At 54.6% G+C, this 20,296-nt stretch overlaps 2 protein-coding genes across 6 annotated transcripts in view; both read left to right on the plus strand.

Annotated features, from left to right (window-relative positions):
- The first annotated feature begins 8,912 nt into the window (after positions 1 to 8,912).
- On the plus strand, positions 8,913 to 17,007 carry PACSIN3 (protein kinase C and casein kinase substrate in neurons 3). Of its 4 annotated transcripts, none has more exons than XM_007455757.1 (11): positions 8,913 to 9,023; positions 11,974 to 12,039; positions 12,289 to 12,378; positions 12,536 to 12,692; positions 13,444 to 13,679; positions 13,794 to 13,949; positions 14,541 to 14,716; positions 14,857 to 14,977; positions 15,144 to 15,280; positions 15,952 to 16,073; positions 16,470 to 17,007. In XM_007455757.1, exons 3-11 carry the CDS (start codon positions 12,325 to 12,327, stop codon positions 16,583 to 16,585), a joined length of 1,275 nt encoding a protein of 424 aa, XP_007455819.1. In that variant the 5' UTR covers positions 8,913 to 9,023; positions 11,974 to 12,039; positions 12,289 to 12,324; the 3' UTR covers positions 16,586 to 17,007. The 4 variants fall into 4 exon arrangements, with proteins under 4 accessions (XP_007455819.1, XP_007455821.1, XP_007455822.1 ...); XM_007455759.1 differs by having other exon boundaries at positions 11,978 to 12,039; positions 16,470 to 16,993; XM_007455758.1 differs by lacking the exon at positions 8,913 to 9,023 and adding an exon at positions 9,471 to 9,717 and having other exon boundaries at positions 16,470 to 16,993.
- Positions 17,008 to 17,443: 436 nt separating this feature from the next.
- Positions 17,444 to 20,296, plus strand: part of ARFGAP2 (ARF GTPase activating protein 2) — a 10,407-nt gene continuing 7,554 nt past the window's right edge. Inside the window, exons 1-5 of one of the 2 annotated variants that reach the window (XM_007455761.1) lie at positions 17,444 to 17,792; positions 17,963 to 18,081; positions 18,602 to 18,674; positions 19,194 to 19,325; positions 19,410 to 19,490. In XM_007455761.1, the coding sequence (XP_007455823.1) occupies positions 17,721 to 17,792; positions 17,963 to 18,081; positions 18,602 to 18,674; positions 19,194 to 19,325; positions 19,410 to 19,490 (477 nt within the window). In that variant the 5' untranslated portion in view covers positions 17,444 to 17,720. The remainder of the gene's footprint in view (positions 17,793 to 17,962; positions 18,082 to 18,601; positions 18,675 to 19,193; positions 19,326 to 19,409; positions 19,491 to 20,296) is intronic. The other variant, XM_007455762.1, reaches the window with a different exon arrangement.

Below are 20,296 nucleotides of genomic sequence, written 5' to 3' on the forward strand. Positions count from 1 at the left end.
CTCTCCCCCCTCGCCTCTCCACTGCCCTGCTTTGGCTCCTGTCCGTAGGAGCCAATGTCCTGTTATTAGGTCATTGTAACTTCAGCAGCATGTGACAAGAAGCTCGCCCAAGGAACCTCGGCTAACATTCTCCTTGTGGAGGAAGGTGGTGAGCTGCCCAGGTAGCTGTGGTTCTTACAGGTGAAGCCGATAGCCTCGGGAAAGGGGTGTTTCTTGGTACAGATTCAAACATAATCTCCCCAACACTCCGCACTCTGATTGGACATCATTGCTGGCACATTTACTGTGATTCCCTTTTGTGCTCAAATATCCCTGTGTCTAAAGGCCCCAGAATCTGAGCATTTTGTCATAATTACAGGCAGTCTGGAAGAGCAAGCCACATTTGTGTTGGCAGCATTTAGGCTGCTGATCCATTCCACAAAGAGGCACATTTGTGAAATCGGATGAAGAAAGACTGAAAGGCAGCCTGTTTTTTAAGCTCAAGAAGCATTTTACTAGATTTCCAAGGCCAGCAGCTCTGGCATCCTCTAGCCTCTTGTGGTGGGTTGAATGATGGTCCCTGAAAAGATAGATCCATATCCTAATCTCCAGAACCTGTGAAAGATACCTTATTTAGAAAAACAGTCTTTGCAGATGTAGTTAAGGATTTCAAAATAAGGAGATCATCTTGGATTATCCAATTAGACTGTAAATCCAGTGGCAAGTGTCCTTAAAAGAGTGAGGCAGAGGGAGATAAGACACAGACACAGAGACAGACACACAGAGAAGATGATGTGAAGAAAGAAGCAGAGACTGGAGTAATATGGCTGTCAACCAAGGGATGCCAAAGAAGCTACCAGATTGCCAGCAGCCAACAGCAGCCAGCAGAAGGGCAAGGAAAGATTCTCCCCCAGAGCCTGGGGAGGGAGTGTGGCCCTACCAACACTTTGGTTTTGGACCTTTGACCTCCAGAACCATAAGAGAAGAAATCTCTGCTGTTTTAAGTCACCAGTTTGTTGTATTTGTTATGGCAGCTCTAGGATGCTAATATACTCAGTATCTGCCATGGGTGGTCAGTATCAGCAAGAAGGAAAAATCGTTGGTGAGCCCTCACATTCCCACTTCCTAGCCGTGTCCTAAAGCAGATCTGCACCGCTCTAAGTCTCTTTCCTCGTTTGTAAACTGGGAAGAATAAGTCCAACTGGACAGCGTTGTTACGAGGCTGAGGTGGCCAAATGCTGAGCAGCATACCTGCGATTCCACAGATACTCCACAAACTTCCCCCCTACCCCCTTTGTCCAGCCTCACCTCAGGCACAGAGCTCCCATTCTGAGGTTGAGCTGCACAGTTTCTATACCTTCTCCCAGGTCTCGGGCTCATCAGTGAGATTCAGGATAGTGCCTGGCCCTGCCTTTTGGACACATTCTCAGATCAACATCTCAAACCTAAACTGCCCAAAGTGAAGTCTAGGGACTTCCCTTGCGGTCCAGTGGTTAGGACTCTGTCCTTTCACTGCTGAGGGCCCAGGTTCAATCCCTGGTCGGGGAAACTAAGGTCCCACAAGCCCTGTGGTATGGCAAAAAAAAAAAAAAAAAAAAAAAAAAAAAAAAAAAAAAAAACAGACAAAGTGAAGTCTGACCCTCCCGTCTTCTCCTGCCTCTTTATCATTTTCCCCATCCCAGTAAATGACCTGTCTATGTAGATACTCAAGCTGAAAACCAGGGAGTCATTTTTACTTTGTTTTAATCTATTTTTATTTTTCAACTTCTCATTTTGAAATAGTTTCAGACTTACAAAGAGTTGCAAAAACGTTACAAAGAACTTTTGTTTTAATGTTTATTTATTTATTTTGGCTGCACCGGGTCTTAGTGGCGGCACACAGGATCTTTAGTTGCAATATGTGGACTTCTTAGCTGTGGCATGCATGCAGGATCTAGTTCCCCGACAACGGACTGAACCCCGAGCCCCCTGCATTGGGAGTGCAGAGTCTTACTCACTGGGCCACCAGGGAAGTCCAAACAAAGCATTAAAATATACTCTTCCCTAATTCCCCAAATGTTACATCATACAGAACCACAATACAATGATCAAGGTGAGGAAATGAACAGGAATGACACTATTACCTAATGAACAAACTTTATTCAAATTTTGTCAAGTGCCCCACTAATGTCCTACTCTGAGTCCTCCAAACTCATGGGAGGGAGTCTTTTTTTAAATATTTGTTTTATTTATCTATTTATTTATTTAGGCTGCACCAGGTCTTAGTGGCGGCACACGGGATCTTTGTCACGGCACGCAGGATCTTTAGTTGCGGCATGCGGGATCTTTTAGTTGTGGCATGCAGGCTTCTTAGTTGCGGCATGCATGTGGGATCTAGTTCCCCGACCAGGGATTGAACCCCGGCCTCCGGCATTGGGAGCCTGGAGTCTTATCCACTGGACAACCAGGGAAGTCCCTGGAGGGTGTCATTTTGAAATGTCTCTCCCCCCTACCATGCACACTTGAGCAAATTGTACCGATTCTCTCCCCTGGATTCTCTCCCCTGGCCACGCACTGAGAACCTCCACGGCTACCACCTAGAACAGGTCCCTATCATCTTGCACCTGATGACTACAGCAATCTCCTAATTGGTCTTCTTCTAATCCAGGAACCGGCATAATTTTTGTGTAAAGGGCTTGATAGTAGATATTTTAGGCTTTGCAGGCATGCAATCACCATTGCAACTACTCAGCCCTGCCACTGCAGTGCCAAAGCAGCCGTAGACAATTTGTAAGCAAGTGAGCGTGGCTGTGTGCCAATAAAACTTTATTGAAAATTTTAATTTCAATAAATAATTGAAATTATTGACACTGAAATTTGAATTCCTTAAAACCTTCACATAACACATAGAGTATTCTTCTTCTTTTGATTCTTTTTAACCATTTAATGATGTAAAAACCATTCTTAGGGCTTCCCTGGTGGCACAGTGGTTAAGAATCCACCTGCAAATGCAGCGGACACGGGTTTGAGCACTGGTCTGGGAAGATCCCACATGTCGTGGAGCAACTAAGCCCGTGTGCCACAACTGCTGAGCCTGTGAACCACAACTAACGAAGCCCGCACATCTAGATCCCATGCTCCACAGCAAGAGAAGCCACAGTAATGAGAAGGCCGTGCACTGCAACAAAGAGTAACCCCCGCTCGCCGCAACTAGAGAAAGCCCGCGTGCCGCAACTAGAGAAAGCCCGCACACAGCAACGAAGACCCAATGTGGCCAAAAATAAATAAAGTAAAAAAAAAAAAAAAAAAAAGGATGACTTGTATCCTTCTTTAAAAAAAATAAAAATAAATAAAAACCATTCTGAGCTTGTGGGCCATCCAGGCTACTGTTTTCTGATCCCTTGCTCTAATCCATTCTTCACACAACATCCAGAAAGACATTCAGATCGCTCTTCTGTTTAAATTCGGCACTCAGAATAAAACAAAGCCTGCCGTGTCTGGGTGCTGCCTGCCCCTCTTTACCTCACCCTGGCCTTCTCACCCTCTCACTCACCACGCCCTACCCACTCTACCCTTCTTTCCCAGGTCAAGTTCCCATTTCAGAGACTTTGCACACATCAGTCCTTCTGCCTGGAACCCTGTTTTCTAGGTTCCCTCTTCACTTAGCTAACTTCCATTTGTCTTTTGGGTCTTTTGGGCCCTATGGGGTAGAGAAACTTAAACTTCCTGAGAGAGATCTTCTCTGACCCTCTGCCAATTGAAATTATGTTCCCCTTGTTATTATTCTCTCATAGCACTTAACTTTTTTATTGCACTTTAAAACACGTATCACAGGGCTTCCCTGGTGGCGCAGTGGTTGAGAGTCTGCCTGCCGATGCAGGGGACACGGGTTCGTGCCCCGGTCCGGGAAGACCCCACATGCCGCGGAGAGGCTGGGCCCATGAGCCATGGCCGCTGAGCCTGTGCGTCCGGAGCCTGTGCTCCACAACGGGAGAGGCCACAGCAGTGAGAGGCCCGCGTACCGCAAAAAATAAAAAATTTAAAAAAATTAAAAAATTAAAAAAACACGTATCACAATTTGTAATTATGTACTCAGGCCTTTGGCTTTCGTGGGAAACCCGACGGAGTCAGGGACCATGTCTGCTTTGTTTGCACTGGACCAAGCACCCAGCATGGTGTCTTGCATAGTGGGTGTTCCCTGAAAGTCAGCTAAATTAATGGATCCCCCACTAGAACTCCTCTTTCACCAAAAAGGAGGTCCCCAGTGGACTTCGGGGAAGGGCCCCAATGAACTAGGGCAGGCCTCCTGAGCAGAACCCTTGCCTGTGGAGCTGAAACGTGGACTGTGCAACTGTACCTTCCAGAGAACCTGCCCTGGAGAAACTTTCTCTATGGTCCCTGCTCTGAAACCTGCTACACATTTCCACTCTAATGCCATCCATCTGCTCTTCTTCCTGTGTTCGAACCCAGAGACAGCCTCCCCCACTGAGGTTAACCCTTCTCAATAACTCGGACAAGTTTTTCCACCTGGGGTTGCCTGAGATCTGAAAAATATAGCTGTTGAATCAGAGTACTTTACTCAGCTGCCCATCTGGAATGCTGCGGCAATGTCCAGAGGCCACAGAGACAAACAGCAGCCTTCGGAGGAGATAAACCTTGCCTGAATCCCTCTGCCTTCTCTAATCTACACTCTGAAGGGCTGCCAGAGTTATCTTTTAAAAGGATAAATCTGATCTAGTCACTTCCATTCATACTCCTCACTGTCTACAGGATAAAACCTAAACTCCTTAGCCCATCTTGCAAATCACCATTCAATCCCAACCCATCTTTCCAGCCACATCTTCCATCTGCCTCTACCCCATCCTGAACTCAATGTTCTAGATATTCTAGCCGGGAACTGTCCAATACAGTTGCCACTGGCCACACGTAGCGGATATATTTTTAATTAATTAAAATGAAATTAAATTTAAAATTCAGGGACTTCCCTGGTGGTCCAGTGGGTAAGACTCCATGCTCTCAATGCAGGGGGCCCAGGTTCGACCCCTGATAGGGGAACTAGATCCCACATGCATGCTGCAGCTAACAGTCCGCATGCCACAACTAAGAAGTCCGCATGCTACAACTAAAGATCATGTATGCCGCAACGAAGTTTCCACGTGTCACAAGTAAGACCCAGTGCAGCCAAAATAAATAAATAAATAAATAAATTAAATTAAAATAAATTAATAAAATTCAGTTCCTCAATCACACTAGCCACATTTCAAGTGCTCAGTAGCCACACGTGGCTAGTGGCTACCATATTGGATAGCACAGCTATAGAACGTTTTCATTAATGCAGAAAATTCTGTTTGGGCAGCACCATTTCAGACGATAAGACCCATCACCATCTCCTAAAACAAAACTCTTTATTTTAATGATATATTTTACACATAAGTACATTCTCATTGTTAATTTTCAAACATTACAAAACTCTCCCTCACCAATTCTCTCTAGAGAGAATCACCAAAATCAGTCTGGTGTATCGTCTCTGAATATTGAGTGTTCTGCTTTTTCTTCAACAGTGTCTTGGAGGTTTTCATATAAGAGCACATCTCTACCTCCTCTGTGCTTTAGTTATTGCAGAGTAATCCAAGAATATGAATGGACTTTAGGTTATTCAACCATTGCCTTCTTTTTTTTTTTTTTTTTTTCTTTTTGCGGTACGCGGGCCTCTCACTGTTTTGGCCTCTCCCGTTGCGGAGCACAGGCTCCGGACGCGCAGGCTCAGCAGCCATGGCTCACGGGCCCAGCCGCTCCGCGGCATGTGGGATCTTCCCGGACCGGGACACGAACCCGTGTCCCCTGCATCGGCAGGCGGACTCTCAACCACTGCGCCACCAGGGAAGCCCCACTGCCTTCTTTTTTTAAAAAAAATTAATTAATTTATTTTATTTTATTTATTTACTTTTGGCTGTGTTGGGTCTTCGTTGTTTCACGCGGGCTTTCTCTAGTTGCCACAAGCGGGGGCTACTCTTCGTTGGGGTGTGCGGGCTTCTCATTGCAGTGGTTTCTCTTGCTGTGGAGCACGGGCTCTAGGTGCACAGGCTTCAGTAGCTGCGGCTCGCGAGCTCTAGAGTGCAGGCTCAGTAGTTGTGGCGCACAGGCTTAAGTTGCTCCAAGGCATGTGGGATCTTCCTGGACCAGGGGTTGAACCTGTGTCCCCTGCACTGGCAGGCGGATTCTTAACCACTGTGCTACCCAGGAAGTCCCTCAACCATTGCCCTCTTGGTGGACATTTGTTTCCAGTTTTTCCCTTATTGCAAACAATACTATATGCAAACATCCTTGTACCCTTTTCTGGACTTGTACATGTTTGTCTACGGTAGATACCGAAAAGTGGAATTGCTGGGTCACCAGGTCATATGCTAACACCTCTGGGGCTTGGCACACCCAGGTGCTCCCGCCTAGAATGCCTCTCCACATGACTAACTCCTGCTTATCAAGACCAGTCAAGTGTCATCACCTGGTGAAAAGTGGGCTCTTCTGCTTCTGTTTTCCCATAGTACTTCCTGTCCACATTGCATCATTGTCATACCCTTAGGACTCTGCCTTATTTATCTTTGTATTCAACATCCAGCATAGGGCTTAGCATAAAGCAAAAATTTAAATGTTTTCTTAACTGGATGAATGAATGAATAAATAAACACATGAAGGTACAGTGGTCAGGACATTCCAGAAACTCAAGGTGAGTGAGTCTGTGAATGTTGTGAACTTGGGCTTTGGACCAACCTGCCACCTGGTGCCCCGGACCAAGCTACCTCTGGGTTTCTGTCTATCCAGTCCTCTGACCTTGAGCATCTCATCTTGAACTCTGTTCAAGTTGGGTACCTCATTGATGGAGCCGTGTGAGTGTGTAGGGGCTCTGGCCGCAGCACAGAAATCTGAGCACTGGGGCAGCACTAGGATGGGGTTGGCTTTCCAAGGTCAGCTCTGTCTCCTTTCACCCTTGAAAAAGCTCAGTATGCTTGGGTTTTGTTGTTGTTGTTGTTTTTTCTCTCCCTACAGTACCTTAGGGGTAATTAAGATCAGCGGCAACATTTGCGCTCTCTGCCTCCAGATTTGAACCCAAGGGAAGCCAGATGTTTGCCACTCTGCACTCCCTTCTCCTTGTGGTCTGATGAATAGCCCTGGTTTTTGTTTCTCTCTGTGGCCTGGCTTCCCTAGATCCCAAAGCCTGGCTTGCAGTCTTTATTTTTAATAGGGTTTTGATAGGTGGCTCCTGTAATTAATTTCATTCTTGTGTTTTCACACTTTCTCTCCAGGTGCCTAAAGCCCCCAGGCACTTGGTGGGATGCTAACTGATTTTGAATAATACAAAACAGTATGGCTGTCATTAGATATTACCTCAGCTCCTCTCATTTGCAGTCGTTTTATAATCATTAATTGCCTGGGGCACATGCCCGTTTGGGAGGTCAGCCCAGTCACCTGTCATGTTTCATAGAGGTAGAAACAGAGATATGCAGAAAAGGGACTTGTCCAAGCCCCAACAGAGAGTGGGTGTTGAAACTTGTTTCTGAAGCTGCACCCTGAGAGCGCCAAGGCAAGGATCCACTACTCAGGTACGATTGGCCAAACACGGCTTGTCTCGGATGCCCCACAGGCGGTTTCACCCTCCCACAAGGACTGCGGAGCGAGTCAGCCCTCAGCGGCTAAAATTACCACCTGAAATTACCCGCCATTCTCTTCAGGGCCCCTTTCCATTTTACGAGCGGATTTATCTGCACAAAGAACGCGTCCGTGATTCCTCCCGGATTTAGAAACTACATAGTTTTGCTATTTTTAAAGCCGCCGTTTACAAATCCATACACACATACTCACACTCCTCGGGGAGTGGGGGTGGGATGGGCTTGCGGGGAGTGAGGACGAAGAGTACGTGCTGGAAAGAGAACAGCGTGGCTCTTGGCTTCCCAGAGCGCCGCGCGGTCCCCTGGGGGCGCACTCCTCGGAGCGTGCGGCGGGGTTCGCAACCGCCAGCCATGTGCGCGGTCTAGACCCTCTGAGTGCCCCCGGCGTCGGACCGTGCAGACCTGCGCTCCCTCCCGCCTGCCAGGCCGCCCGGTCACCGGGCCCAGGAGGGAGAGGGAGGGGAGGGGAGACCGAGCAGGTGGCGATTAGGTCAGCCTCAGAACATTCTTGGACGGCTCCAGCAGTGGATATAAATAACCGATGGACAGGCTCCGAAAAATCCGGGGGTGGGGGGCAAGGGGGTGAGGAAGAGGGATTTATTAAGGGGCGGGGGAGTGGCATCGTGGCGATCTGCAAAGATCTACTAACAAAGGGGGTGGAGGGGCGAAGGGATTTAAGAATGACTCGTGGTACAAAATCTGGGAATAAGAACACGGAGGGGGAGGAGCTCGTGCCGTTCTGCCCCACCTCCACTACTTGCCTGCCCAGTCCTCAGAATGGGCCCTCGGATTGGCAAGGAGGGCTGTGCAAAGAAAGGGCACGGCTTTGGAGTCCCGACCCTGCCCGACTACAGATCTTGTGCAAGCTACTAAAGGTCACTGAGCCTCAGTTTTTGCATCTATACAATGGGAGTCCTAATGCTTACAAGATGATTGTGAGCCTCGTGGGAGTTAAGAAAGGTGTGCTCAGTAAAAAGAGTAAGGCAGGGTAGCCCCCAGACCTCCCTCCAAAGGGAGCCAGTGCAGGCCCGATCCCTTCGCGTTTCCACCGGTCTCCCAAGCTCTGCTGAGGCTGGGGAGGGGCAAAGCCGAAATCTGACTCCCTATAGCTGCGCGGTGCCACCCTGGGGAGTCGGCCCTGGCGCTTCTCAGGCGGGAGCCGGGACCCTACGGCCCGCGCCCCGGGAAGCGCCGGTCGCTGCTATGCCGGCAGCCCCTGCCCCGGCCGCTGGCCGGTGGGGTTGCGGCCGCAGCAGCGAGGAGAGGGCGGGGCCGGGGGCTGGGCTTCCCGGGGGAGGGCCCGGCGCGCACCGGGAGGCGGCGGCCCCAGCCCGGGAGTGGCAGGACTTGGGCCGGAGCGTGGCCGGACCCCCACCCGCCGAGGCGCCCAGGGAGGACGCGGTGAGTGCTGCCCGGGCGGGGCGGGGAGGGGGCGGCGGGAGCCGCGGCTCGAGCACGCCCTCTCCTCCTCCGGCTCCTTAAGTTTGCAACGGCAGTGACTCCCTCCCCGGGAGGCCCCGGCCACCGCGCTCTGCGGGAGGACAGCAAGAGCTGCCGCCGAGCCGAAGGGGTGTATTATCTGCGGCGCCGCGCACCCGGCGGACCTGCCGGGGAGAGGGAGGCGTCGGGGCTGGCGGGCCACACCATCTCCTGGGGCCACTAAAAGGCCCCAATCCGCCCTGGGACCCCAGTAGGGGCCTTACTCCCCAGCGACCCCTCGCCCTTAGCAAAGAGCCCCAATTCCTGGGGCCGCAGCCCCGGGCAACCATCTGGAGTTCGAGGCGGCGCCGGCCAAGGCAGGGTGCGCCCCCTCCCCTCAGCGATGACCGGCTGGCCCCACCCCCGCCGAGACCAAGTTCAACAAGTTTGCCCAAGAAGTCCTAGCTAGAGTCTCCATGGCTAGGCCTGGCCCGGCCGCTCCGCGTGGGCTCCATGGGCTCCGGGTCGTGCAGCGCCGGGCCCGCAAGAGGGCCAGGTCGAAGGGAGCCGTCCTTAAGGGTTCAGGTTAGAGACGGCAGCCCCTGGCCTCCGAGGTTTGGTGTGAGCGCTCCGGCTTTGGAGCGCGTCATCAGGGAGCAGGCACCTCAGGCGGCAGGTCGGGTTTCCAAAAGCGCCCCTTTGTTATGCCCCTCCCTCCTCTTCTTTCCCCGCGCCACCCCCTCCCCCAGCCTCCCGGGCCTCTCTGGCTGCTGGTTCCAGTCGCTCTTGCCTAAGTACCCTTCTCTGGACCAGTCGACCGGCCCCTTCTGTGCCTTCAAATCCTCGAGCTGCGGGCGGATCGGGAGGGGTGGCTGGGAGAAGAGGTCCTGAGGCCAAGCCTGTGCCTCAGGACAGAGGATGGGCAGGGCAGGTCAGCAGTGCTCCCTCCCAGGGGCATGCCCCCGGCTTCTAGAAAGGGTGGGGGCTGGTCTGGTTGGGGGTACATACCAGCCTCAGGTAAGGGAGTGGGTTCTTCCCTGAACTCCAAGACTCCCTACCTTGGCTTAGCAAGCTGTGAGAAGACCCTGCCAAGCCCCAGAGGACTTGTCCCAGCCCAGTAGGTGCTGGCTCCCTGGGCTGCGAAGGTTCATTATCTGCTTTCTGAGCACTTGCCTGTGGTGGAGCGTGTTCTGGGGACCAATCTGGGTCTCTGCTGGGGTCAGGAGGCACAGGGTGCTGGCCCTTCTCCACAGGGGCCAAGGCACAAGGCCCACCCCTGCTGCTAGGTCCCGTGGGGCAGTGGGGCCTGGCTGTGCCTGGGGCTTGGGCTTGTGTTTGCTCTGGGAGGCTGAAGGGAGCAGTGCCAGCCCTGCACACACAGCTTGCTCTGTTCTGGGGCCAGAGAGAGGGAACGGGTGGGGGGCAGCTCTCCCGGGAGCCAGGAGCACAGAGGCTGGAGCAGGCAGGGGGCCCAGGCCCCTGGATGCCTGACTGGGACAGCTCTGAGGCCCTGGGATTTACAGCTGCACCTGGGTTTCTCTCCATCTGGTTGGCAAGTCCTTTCTGGGTAAGTGGGACAGACTCAAGAGGAAGCAAGGGGAAGTGCTGAGGACCCTGGTGGGGCCAGCTGCTCTGCTCCTCTCCTGCTCTGGGCCCAGGCACCTCCACTGTAGGCCTGAGCTCTCCCTCCTGTTAGCTGAGTGGTGGAAGCCCACTCAGGCCATGCTTTCTCAAAGCTGCTATAGCCAGTGGGTTTCCTGGTCTTCAGGTGGATGTCATTTGTTTTCTCATTCAGCTACTAACTAACTCCAGTGCCTGCAGAAACACAAACTGGACCCTCAGGAAGTCTCTGCCAGTGACTGGGGACAGATCCTGTCCTGTAGTCACAACCCAATGGGATATAGAGGGGTGATAGAGGGGTGGGAGATGGGGATGGAGGAATGGGAGGCTGGAGAAGGTGCCTCACTCTGAGTTTTGAAGGATGGGGAGGGATTTATCAGTTTGGGGAGTACTGTGATAGAGCCCTGCTTTGGGAGCAACAAGCACATTGTCCTCCTGGGTCTGGCGGTGTCCCTTGGGCTTGCTCAGAGGAGGAAGTGATCTCCTTCTAGGGGCTTGAATTGATGCTGGGGACAGCTGAGACCCTGCCCAGAGACAGGAGGGGAGTGGCCGCATGCCACTGTGTCCTCTAGCCCCTGGGGTGTGGTGGCTCTGGGGTTGGAATCTGCCTTCCCCTCCTCTGCAGTTCTGGAGCACACTGTCATAACTGGCTGATCACCTGTCTGACACCCCGTGCCGCCCCATACTCTGGGCTTTCTGAGGGTGGGGCTGAGTTACTCATTATCCACGGAGCCCTTTGGGACCTCAGAGTGGATGCTGTGGAGCGGGATGTGTGTCCCTCGTGACTGTCGGGCCCCTCACATTTCTTGTTCATTGCCTGGTTTGAGTCTTGTACCAGCCCTGGCACAGAAGCAGACCAGGAGGAGGAATTTCCATCTTAGGAGGGAGCTGAAGCCCCTTAGGAGAGGACAGTCTAATGCACTTGTTCGAGCTTCATGGCCAAGATAAGACTCAGGCCTCTTGGCTCCCAGTCTGCTCTTCCCAGCACGCGGAGCTACTGCAGTGTGGCTGGGCACCCTCTGACCTGGCCTGGTCTGGTAAAGGGTCGCCTTGTTCAAGGAGAGGCCACAGAGCCCTGGCTTGGGCAGGCGTCCTCTTGTCTCATCTGTGGTTGGGGCAGTGAGAGGCTCTCTGCCCGCTACCCACCCCCGCCGGCCATGTAATCCCCAGCTGGACCATGTGACCCGACTGGCATTCTCCTGGTTGGAATCTGGTGCTTCTGACAGCAGTTGCTATATTGGGGGAGCTGGGCACCGCCCTGGACACTGTCAGCTCCACCCTCACCCCCTGCTTTGCTCTTGTTAGCTCCAAGGCAGAATCACAGTGGCAGCTTTGAGAGTTGGACACCCAGGTCCCTGAAGTGAGCTCTAGGCCCCAGGTACATGGAGTGAGGTAGTGGGGGAGGGCAGACCAGGGCGAGAGGAGGAGCTTTGAAACTACCATCTTTGCCCCCACCCTGGGCTCTCCTGGGGACTTCCAGACCCCTGCCTGCTAAGTCCCGGCTCTTAACAGTTCCTTGGGTAGTGGGGATGGCAGTGAGGGGCAAAAGCCAGGGATAGGAGAGGGTCTTTTCCTATCCCCAAAAGTGTGTGTCTGGCTTCCCTGCTTACCCCTCTGCCCTCTACAGCTCTAATCCGCCACCATTCCGTGCTGCGGGGACACCATGGCTCCAGAGGAAGATGCTGGAGGGGAGGCCCTAGAGGGCAGTTTCTGGGAGGTGAGCAGCTAGCTGGGTCCTAGGTTTGGGGGTGGCATGGAAATGCTCACCCCTCTCTGGGCCCAGTCATCTGTCCAAGGGAGGAGCCTAGCTGTCAGCCCCGGCCCTTACCGCGGGCTTCCCCCTGGTGACACCATCCTTCTCGTATCCTCCCCAGGCAGGCAACTACAGGCGGACGGTGCAGCGGGTGGAGGATGGGCATCGGCTGTGTGGGGACCTGGTCAGCTGCTTCCAGGAGCGCGCCCGCATCGAGAAGGCCTATGCCCAGCAGCTGGCTGAATGGGCCCGCAAGTGGAGGGGCTCCGTGGAGAAGGGTGAGCCTGTGCTTGGGCCTACTAGGAGAAGAGGGCTGCCGAGGGTGGGGTGACCAGGCAAGGCAGCTTCTTTTTGCACCTCTCGTGGAAAAGTTCGAGGCTTCCACGTCTGCCTTCGCTTTAAAGCAAGACGATCCTCCTGGTTATTCTTACAGCTGTGCTGTTAGAGTTCCCAAAGTACTGTCGTGAGTCATTTTGATATTTCTAACAACCCTATAAGGGAGATGGTCTTCTTCTACCCATCTTCCAGAGGAGAATGTGGCAGTTCAGAGAGGCTAAGTGACTTGCCTGAAGTCACACAGCTATGAAGAACTAAAGCTTGAGCCCAGGCCTTCTGACTCAAGAGCTTGAGATCTTTCCATCCAAACAAACTGCCTTCCTTGGGGACGGACACTAGTTCTTCCCTCTGAGGCAATAGAGTGGATTATACCACAGACCTGGGTTTGAATTTCAGCTCCAGTTGTAGCTGTAATGCTTTGGGCAATTACTTTCACTTCTCTGGGGTGCCTTTTTGCTCGTTCCATGTTGTTTGTGACACTGTCTTCACAATGGTGGATGAGACAAGGTTCCAGTGAGATCTCGTGTGTCCAGGTACAAATTAGGTATTCAGTAAGCAGCAGCTGACATCATTTGTTGTTCATCTTTGCATTTCTGCTCCATGTCTGGCACCCAGAGCAGCACCCGACGAGAGGGGGTGGGCTCATTGCAAGTGGCATCCCCGGCCCGGCCCAAGCCCCTTCCCTCCCTGCAGGCCCTCAGTATGGCACGCTGGAGAAGGCCTGGCATGCCTTCTTCACTGCGGCCGAGCGGCTGAGCGCCCTGCACCTGGAGGTGCGGGAGAAGCTGCAGGGCCAGGACAGCGAGCGGGTGCGCGCCTGGCAGCGGGGGGCCTTCCACCGGCCTGTGCTGGGCGGCTTCCGCGAGAGCCGGGCTGCCGAGGACGGCTTCCGCAAGGCCCAGAAGCCCTGGCTAAAGAGGCTGAAGGAGGTGAGCCTGGGCGGGATGGGCAGCAGAGGCACACGCCTTCCTGGGTCGGCCTGGGGCTAGAGGGGGCCAGAGCGTGGCATGCAGGGTCCAAAGTGGTCCCTGTGTGTGTGCCAGGTCGAGGCTTCCAAGAAGAGCTACCACGCGGCCCGGAAGGAGGAGAAGACAGCCCAGACTCGGGAGAGCCACGCGAAGGCAGACAGCGCTATCTCCCAGGAGCAGCTGCGGAAGCTGCAGGAGCGGGTGGAACGCTGCTCCAAGGAGTCCGAGAAGGTACTGGCTGAGGGACTGGGCTGGCCCAGGTCAGGGCTTCCTGAGTGCCTTTTCCAGTCCCCAGCAGTTGTATTGCTCTCATCCTCACCTGCCACCTTCTCTCCAGATTATCAGTTAAGGGAGGAACCTGAGAAAGATGATGCTTTACTCAGGAGAGAAATGGTGTGTTTTCGGGCACTGGGATCATCTTCGCAGTTGCGGAGAACTTCCCGGCTCCTTTCCTTTCACAGTGTCCCACCTGGGACAAGTTCTCACGTTGTCTACCCTGCCAGAGCGCCCTTGTTCCAGCTCTGCACATCGAGCTCCTCCCTGTCCTCTGAGGTGCTGCTCGGTTTCCACCTCCTCCGGGAAGCCTTTTCTGATTTCTCCCACTGCTCCCCATAAGTTGACCTCATCTCACTCTCCACCAGACTCTTAAAGCTGCTGTGCCTGAATGCCACCTTCCTTGTTAGGCTCCTGGGGTTCCTCGAGGGCAGGAGCCAGGTTTTGGGACCCTGGTGCCTAGCCCACGGTCTAGCCCACAGGAGGTGCTCAGTAAATACTAGCAATACAAGGTCTTGTCCTCACCAGACCCCCTCCTGTCCCACCCAGATGAAAACCCAGTACGAGCAGACACTGGCGGAGCTGCATCGTTACACCCCACGCTACATGGAGGACATGGAGCAGGCCTTCGAGACCTGCCAGGCTGCCGAGCGCCAGCGGCTTCTCTTCTTCAAGGACATGCTGCTCACCTTACACCAGCACCTCGACCTCTCCAGCAGTGAGAGGTACGGCCTGCAGGGTGGGCATGGAGATGTGGGTGATGCTGGGTCTCCTCCGTCTCCCCTGGGCTCTGGCTGGGCTGAATGAGATTGAGGTGCGCAGAGGCCCAGGGCTTCCCAGCCTGAGGGTTGTGCCTGGGGCACAGGTTCCACGAACTCCACCGAGACCTGCATCAGGGCATCGAGGCAGCCAGCGACAGGGAGGATCTGCGGTGGTGGCGCAGCACCCATGGGCCGGGCATGGCCATGAACTGGCCCCAGTTTGAGGTACGTGTTCCAGGCAGGCTGGGGCTGGGAGGTGGGGTGGGCTCCCACTGGGCTCAGCCTGGACCTCAGGAGGGAGGCTGGGGCTTGGGACGAAGGAGGTCAAGGTGGTCTGGGTGGTCCTGGCGGCCACCAGAGCCTGCAGCCCCGCCTGACACTGCCCCCACAGGAGTGGTCCTGGGACACACAGAGGACAATCAGCCGGAAGGAGAAGGGTGGCCGGAGCCCTGACGAGGTTACTCTGACCAGCATCGTACCCACAAGAGATGGCGCTGCATCCCCACCCCAGTGCCTGGGGTCCCCAGGGTGAGAGCCAGGATTCGGGCTGTGGGAAGGAAGCAGCTCTGCCCCCTGCTCTGCTCTCCTTCCTCGGCCCCTTCCCTTCATTCCCATCACACCTGAAGTGGGTTGAAAATCGGTGCCAGGTACCTTAGGACATGCTTATGAATTGTAATGATGCCAGTTTTTTTTTTTTTTTTTTTTTTTTTTTTTTTTTTCCTTGTGCTTTTGCTTTTTTCTTGCGTTATGCGGGCCTCTCACTGCTGTGGCCTCTCCCATTTGCGGAGCACAGGCTCCGGACGCGCAGGCCCAGCGGCCATGGCTCACGGGCCCAGCCGCTCCGCGGCACGTGGGATCCTCCCGAAACGGGGCACGAACCCGCGTCTCCTGCATCGGCAGGCGGACTCTCAAGCACTGCGCCACCAGGGAAGCCCATGATGCCAGTTTTTATGGTGGTTTAGATTTGCCAGGCGTTTCCCACATTCCCTCTCATCTACTGCTCATGTCAGCTCTGTGTGGCAGAAGTGTGCCTGAGCTTGCAGGCATTCATGGCAGAGGTCAGGCTAGAATCTTGCAGCTTTTCCCCACCTGCCTCTCCCTGGGTTCCTCCAGGAGGTGAGCCCTTGGCCCTGAGTCCTAGGCTCTCTCGCTCGTGTTCCTTGTGCCCTGAGACTGCCCCTTTGTCCTTCCCTCTCTAGCGGCGGGCAGGATGAGGAGTGGTCAGATGAGGAGAACCCCCGGAAGGTTGCTACTGGGGTCCGGGTGCGGGCACTCTATGACTACGCGGGCCAGGAAGCTGATGAGCTGAGCTTCCGAGCAGGTACCCTGGAACTCCTTTCTTGATCCTTTCCAGACTTCAGCCCCTCCACCCCTTTTCCCTGCCCCTTTACTAGCCTGAGCAGGATTGTGGAAAAGGGAAGCCAGACATCCACTTATCAAGGGCCAGTTCTCTGACTCTTAAGGCTGCTCTGGGTCCGGCCCCCAGGAGTCAGAGTGTCCGCTTGGAGTCCTCATCTGCCTCTCAAAGTCATCAGCTGGGGCCTGACTGCTGCATTCAGGGTTGGGGGTGGAGTGGCTGACTTTGACCTCCCTCTGCCTGAGCCAGGTCTCTTCTAGCTGGGTTCTCCGACTACCCCCTCCCCCTCAGTCCTTGACCCAATTGCAGGAATGGGGCTGGGCCAGGACAATTGCCAGTGACCAATCCCCCTTCTCGCAGGGGAGGAGCTGCTGAAGATGAGCGAGGAGGATGAGCAGGGCTGGTGTCAGGGCCAGCTGCAGAGTGGCAGGATTGGCCTGTACCCTGCCAACTATGTGGAGTGTGTGGGGGCCTGACCTGCCCTGGCAGCCCTTCTGCAACGTTTCTCCACCCTGGGTCAGAGCCCAGCTTGTCTGGACAGTGGGAACTGAGGGCCTTGAACCATCCTGCCCCTGCTGGCCCTCTGTCCCTTGAGGAGGGAGGAAGTCCTGGGACCCAGGGAACGGGAGGGGCCTGTGTCTAAGAAGGGACTGGTAGGGAATGGCCAACTGAGTCTAGGCTGAGGGGAAGATGGGGAGGTCAGGAGGTGACAGAAGGGCCCAGGGGTGCCTAGGCCTCCCCAAGAGTCCTCCAGTCTCCCCAGGAGCTGTGGACACAGTTCCTGATCTCTGTGTTTTGGGGTTCCTGGGGTTGGCCTGGGGTGAGTGTAGTTCTGGGCTAGCAGCACTCTTTTGTGGCTTGTTCTAGTGTGTATTAAACTTGGAAGAAAAAACAAAACAGGCTTGTATGCATCTTTTTCGCTATTCCACCCTTGCCAGGCTGCCGAGGGCATCTGGAGAGAGGCACTGAGGAGGTCGGGGGCCGGGAGTATATTGGGGGGACGGGGGTTGGGCGAAGGTCTGCCAGCCTGGTACCTGTTCTGGGACTTCAGAACCCTAACCTGGGGTGGAAGGGACTCGAGATCAGAGTTCGTGTGAGCCATCCAGGTTTGGTGGAGGCTGGGTGCTGAGTTCGGAGCCAGGCGGGAGCCCAGCCAGTTTATCTTCCCGTCCAGGCCGGCGGGACTACGACTGCTTGGTAGGACTGTTAATCATTACTCACCGTTCGGCAACTAGCCTGAGCTAAGGACGGGTGCCGGGCCTCGCAGCCCACGCTTCTGTGAGGTGGCTCCACCTTCTGGGGGTGGCGGGGCTTGAGGGCGGCTCTGCGGCGAGGTTTGGGCCTGTGGGCCAGCCGTCGCCCCGCCCCGGCTGCGGATTGGCCCCGGCGCGGCGCGGCGCGGCGTGGATTCGGGCGACCTCGTGGGGCCCGGGACGCTGACGTCTCGGCGCCAGCTCCGCTGGCCGCCCATTGGTCCAGATCGGGACAAATCACCCCACCCCTCGGCGGGCCGGCCCCCGCTGAGGCCCACCCAACTGTGCCGCCTTCGGGGCCGCGGATTGGCCCGTGACGGGACCCGTCGATCGCGCTGGTGTCTGGGAGGGAGAGAAAATGGCGGCCGAGCCGAGCAAGACAGAGATCCAGACCCTTTTTAAGAGGCTTCGCGCAATTCCGACCAACAAGGTGCGTGAGAGGGAGGCGCGCGGCGCCCGGCGCTGGCCGAGAGGGACTCTCCCGGCTCCCCTGGGTTCTGAGGGAGGGAGAGGGGCCGGCGAGGGCTGTTTTCCTGGGGTGTCAGCGTCCGGCCTCGACTCGGGGCCCCTGACCATTCGCTTATCTCCTTCTCCACCCAGGCCTGCTTCGACTGTGGCGCCAAGAATCCGAGTTGGGCCAGCATCACGTACGGTGTGTTCTTGTGCATTGACTGTTCCGGGGTGCATCGCTCCCTGGGCGTCCATCTCAGCTTCATCAGGTGGGGTCTCCTCGCGGTCGGTCGGGACTGGGTGCTCAGCAGGGGAGAGTGGCTGCCTGGACTTGGAGCGCCCTGAGTTTGGTGTTCGCCAGCTTCTCACGGGAGGCAGCCTCCAGTGTGGGCCTCTTGTTATACAGGCGGTTCGTCTCCGCGTCTGGGTCAAAACTCCGTTATCTCTTGGTGGTCAAACTCGACACTCCAAGCGTTAGTTTTAGGGAAAAGTTATCTGCGTTGTTCTTGTTGCTGATGCACTGGAGCGAGACTGTGGCTGGCCTTAAGGGAAAGGCCGAGTCCAAGCTTCGACCTCCTTTCGCATCTGGAAAAATAATTAGTACCTTTTGGACTAGGTGAATGAAGAGCAAAGCTTTCCTGGACAGGGTAGAGTGGAGGAAACAGGGAGGTGGCTGATGAATGTTTCCTGGGTGCCTACTGCAGCCCGAGGCCAAATGACAGGTGTGGGTCTGCCATGGAAGCGTCTCCTGGAACCTGCTGGTAGGTGACACACGGCCCTTGCACACAGGTCCACAGAGTTGGATTCCAACTGGAACTGGTTCCAGCTGAGGTGTATGCAGGTCGGCGGGAATGCCAATGCGGTAAAGCTCCTCCTTACCACCCTCCTGCCCCCGTTCTTCTGCCTGGGTACTGACTTCACAGTGACTTCTTGGAGGCCCTCTCAGTTTCTCTGTTCAGAGGATTTTCTGGTCTATGGCAACACTGTACACTATTCTCTACACTTGGAGATTGGTCGTTGTTCTTTTCCAAGGGGCTTTGGATTCAAACTAAACTGGACAGACATTCTTGGGGGAGAGGCCAAGGGCTTGGGGCCTCCACAGTTGTCTGGGTCTTGTGGGCCTGGATGAAGGGTGGGCAGAGTGGGGACAGCATGCTGTCCTCAGGCAGAGCTGAGTGAGGTCTGGGCTTCAGTCATTCATCATAGAGAATGGGAGGCTGTGTTTTTTGTAGGAGTTTCTGAGGAACTTTATGAGAAACTGCTGGTGTCAATAGAGCATATTGTCCTGTACATGTAATAACCAGACTGTTAGAAGGAGGTGTCTGTTTTGCTTTGGGGAGAATCACCTGTAGCACGTTCTCCTCTCTTCTTTGCTCACCAGACAGCCTTCTTCCGCCAACATGGATGCACAGCCAGTGATGCCAACACCAAATATAATAGCCGAGCTGCCCAGATGTACCGGGAAAAGATCCGGCAGCTGGGGAGTGCGGCCCTGGCTAGGCATGGCACTGATGTAAGTGCCTCTTCTCCCGGGCTGGGGTCATGGGGTAACTGGGAATATTCAGAGTCCTGTGTTTCAGTTGTGTCTTCTTTCTAGCTTTGGATAGACAGTATGAGTAGTGCTCCCAGTCACTCGCCAGAGAAGAAGGGCTCTGATTTCTTCTCGGAACACACTCAAGTGAGTGCGCACGAGGAACGTTTCCCACAGTTGTCCCTGACAGGTGGTTTACTTACTGAGGCCAAGGCCCACAGTCATGGGCATGGATTCCGTTCGCCTTGGTGTGAATACCTCATATGGGGAATGTCTGGGGCCCACTGCTGGATAGTCTCAGGTGTTTCCTCTTCCCATGAGTAGGGGTGCAATGTGGCCCTCCTTAGGAACACACCCCTATAAGCTGGGGTGGTAGGGAGGACGAGAAGCTTCTTAAAGGCTCGAGGTATCAGGAACCCCAAATAACTTTTCCTGGATTCTTTTCCTATGAGAAAGGCACTGTGGTTGGGGACAATGAAGGGATTCCCTCCCAAGCAGCCTACCCCTGGGAGGAGGTTTCCCCTCTACCCACCCACTGGGTGCTGAAGTCAGACTCTGTTTGAATCCCTGCTCCTCTACTTAGTCTCTCTAGTGTGGTGGCTAAGACACCTCACCTCAGTCTCTAAGATGGAGAACGTATCTACCTCATAGGCTTGCTGTGATAATTAAACATGTTTACATGTAAAAAGCCCTTAGACTTATACCTGGCACATGGTGAGTGCCCGATGTAATTATTAAATAAGGGGAATGGGTTCTGGCTCTAAGTAAACAGTGAAGAGATGGAGGTGGCTGCTAGTTTTGTGCTGCTTTCTTCCATAGTGAACAGCAACTATAATTTTGATTGCTGACCTCCAGTATTCTTTCCTCATGGGCTTGGAGTAGGGCCTTGTACCCACAAGGTATTTGGCGCTCCTTGCCAGCAGGAAGGGCTCATCAAGGCTTCGGGTAACTGC

Source organism: Lipotes vexillifer, unplaced genomic scaffold (assembly GCF_000442215.2).
Source record: "Lipotes vexillifer unplaced genomic scaffold, Lipotes_vexillifer_v1.1 scaffold977, whole genome shotgun sequence".
In the NCBI taxonomy this organism is placed as follows: domain Eukaryota; kingdom Metazoa; phylum Chordata; class Mammalia; order Artiodactyla; family Lipotidae; genus Lipotes; species Lipotes vexillifer.

Coding starts and splice junctions, on each gene's coding strand:
- PACSIN3 (XM_007455757.1), top strand. CDS start 12,325: ATGGCTCCAGAGGAAGATGCTGGAGGGGAGGCCCTAGAGGGCAGTTTC. Junction 12,379..12,535: donor TAGAGGGCAGTTTCTGGGAG/GTGAGCAGCTAG, acceptor TATCCTCCCCAG/GCAGGCAACTACAGGCGGAC. Junction 13,950..14,540: donor GCTCCAAGGAGTCCGAGAAG/GTACTGGCTGAG, acceptor TGTCCCACCCAG/ATGAAAACCCAGTACGAGCA.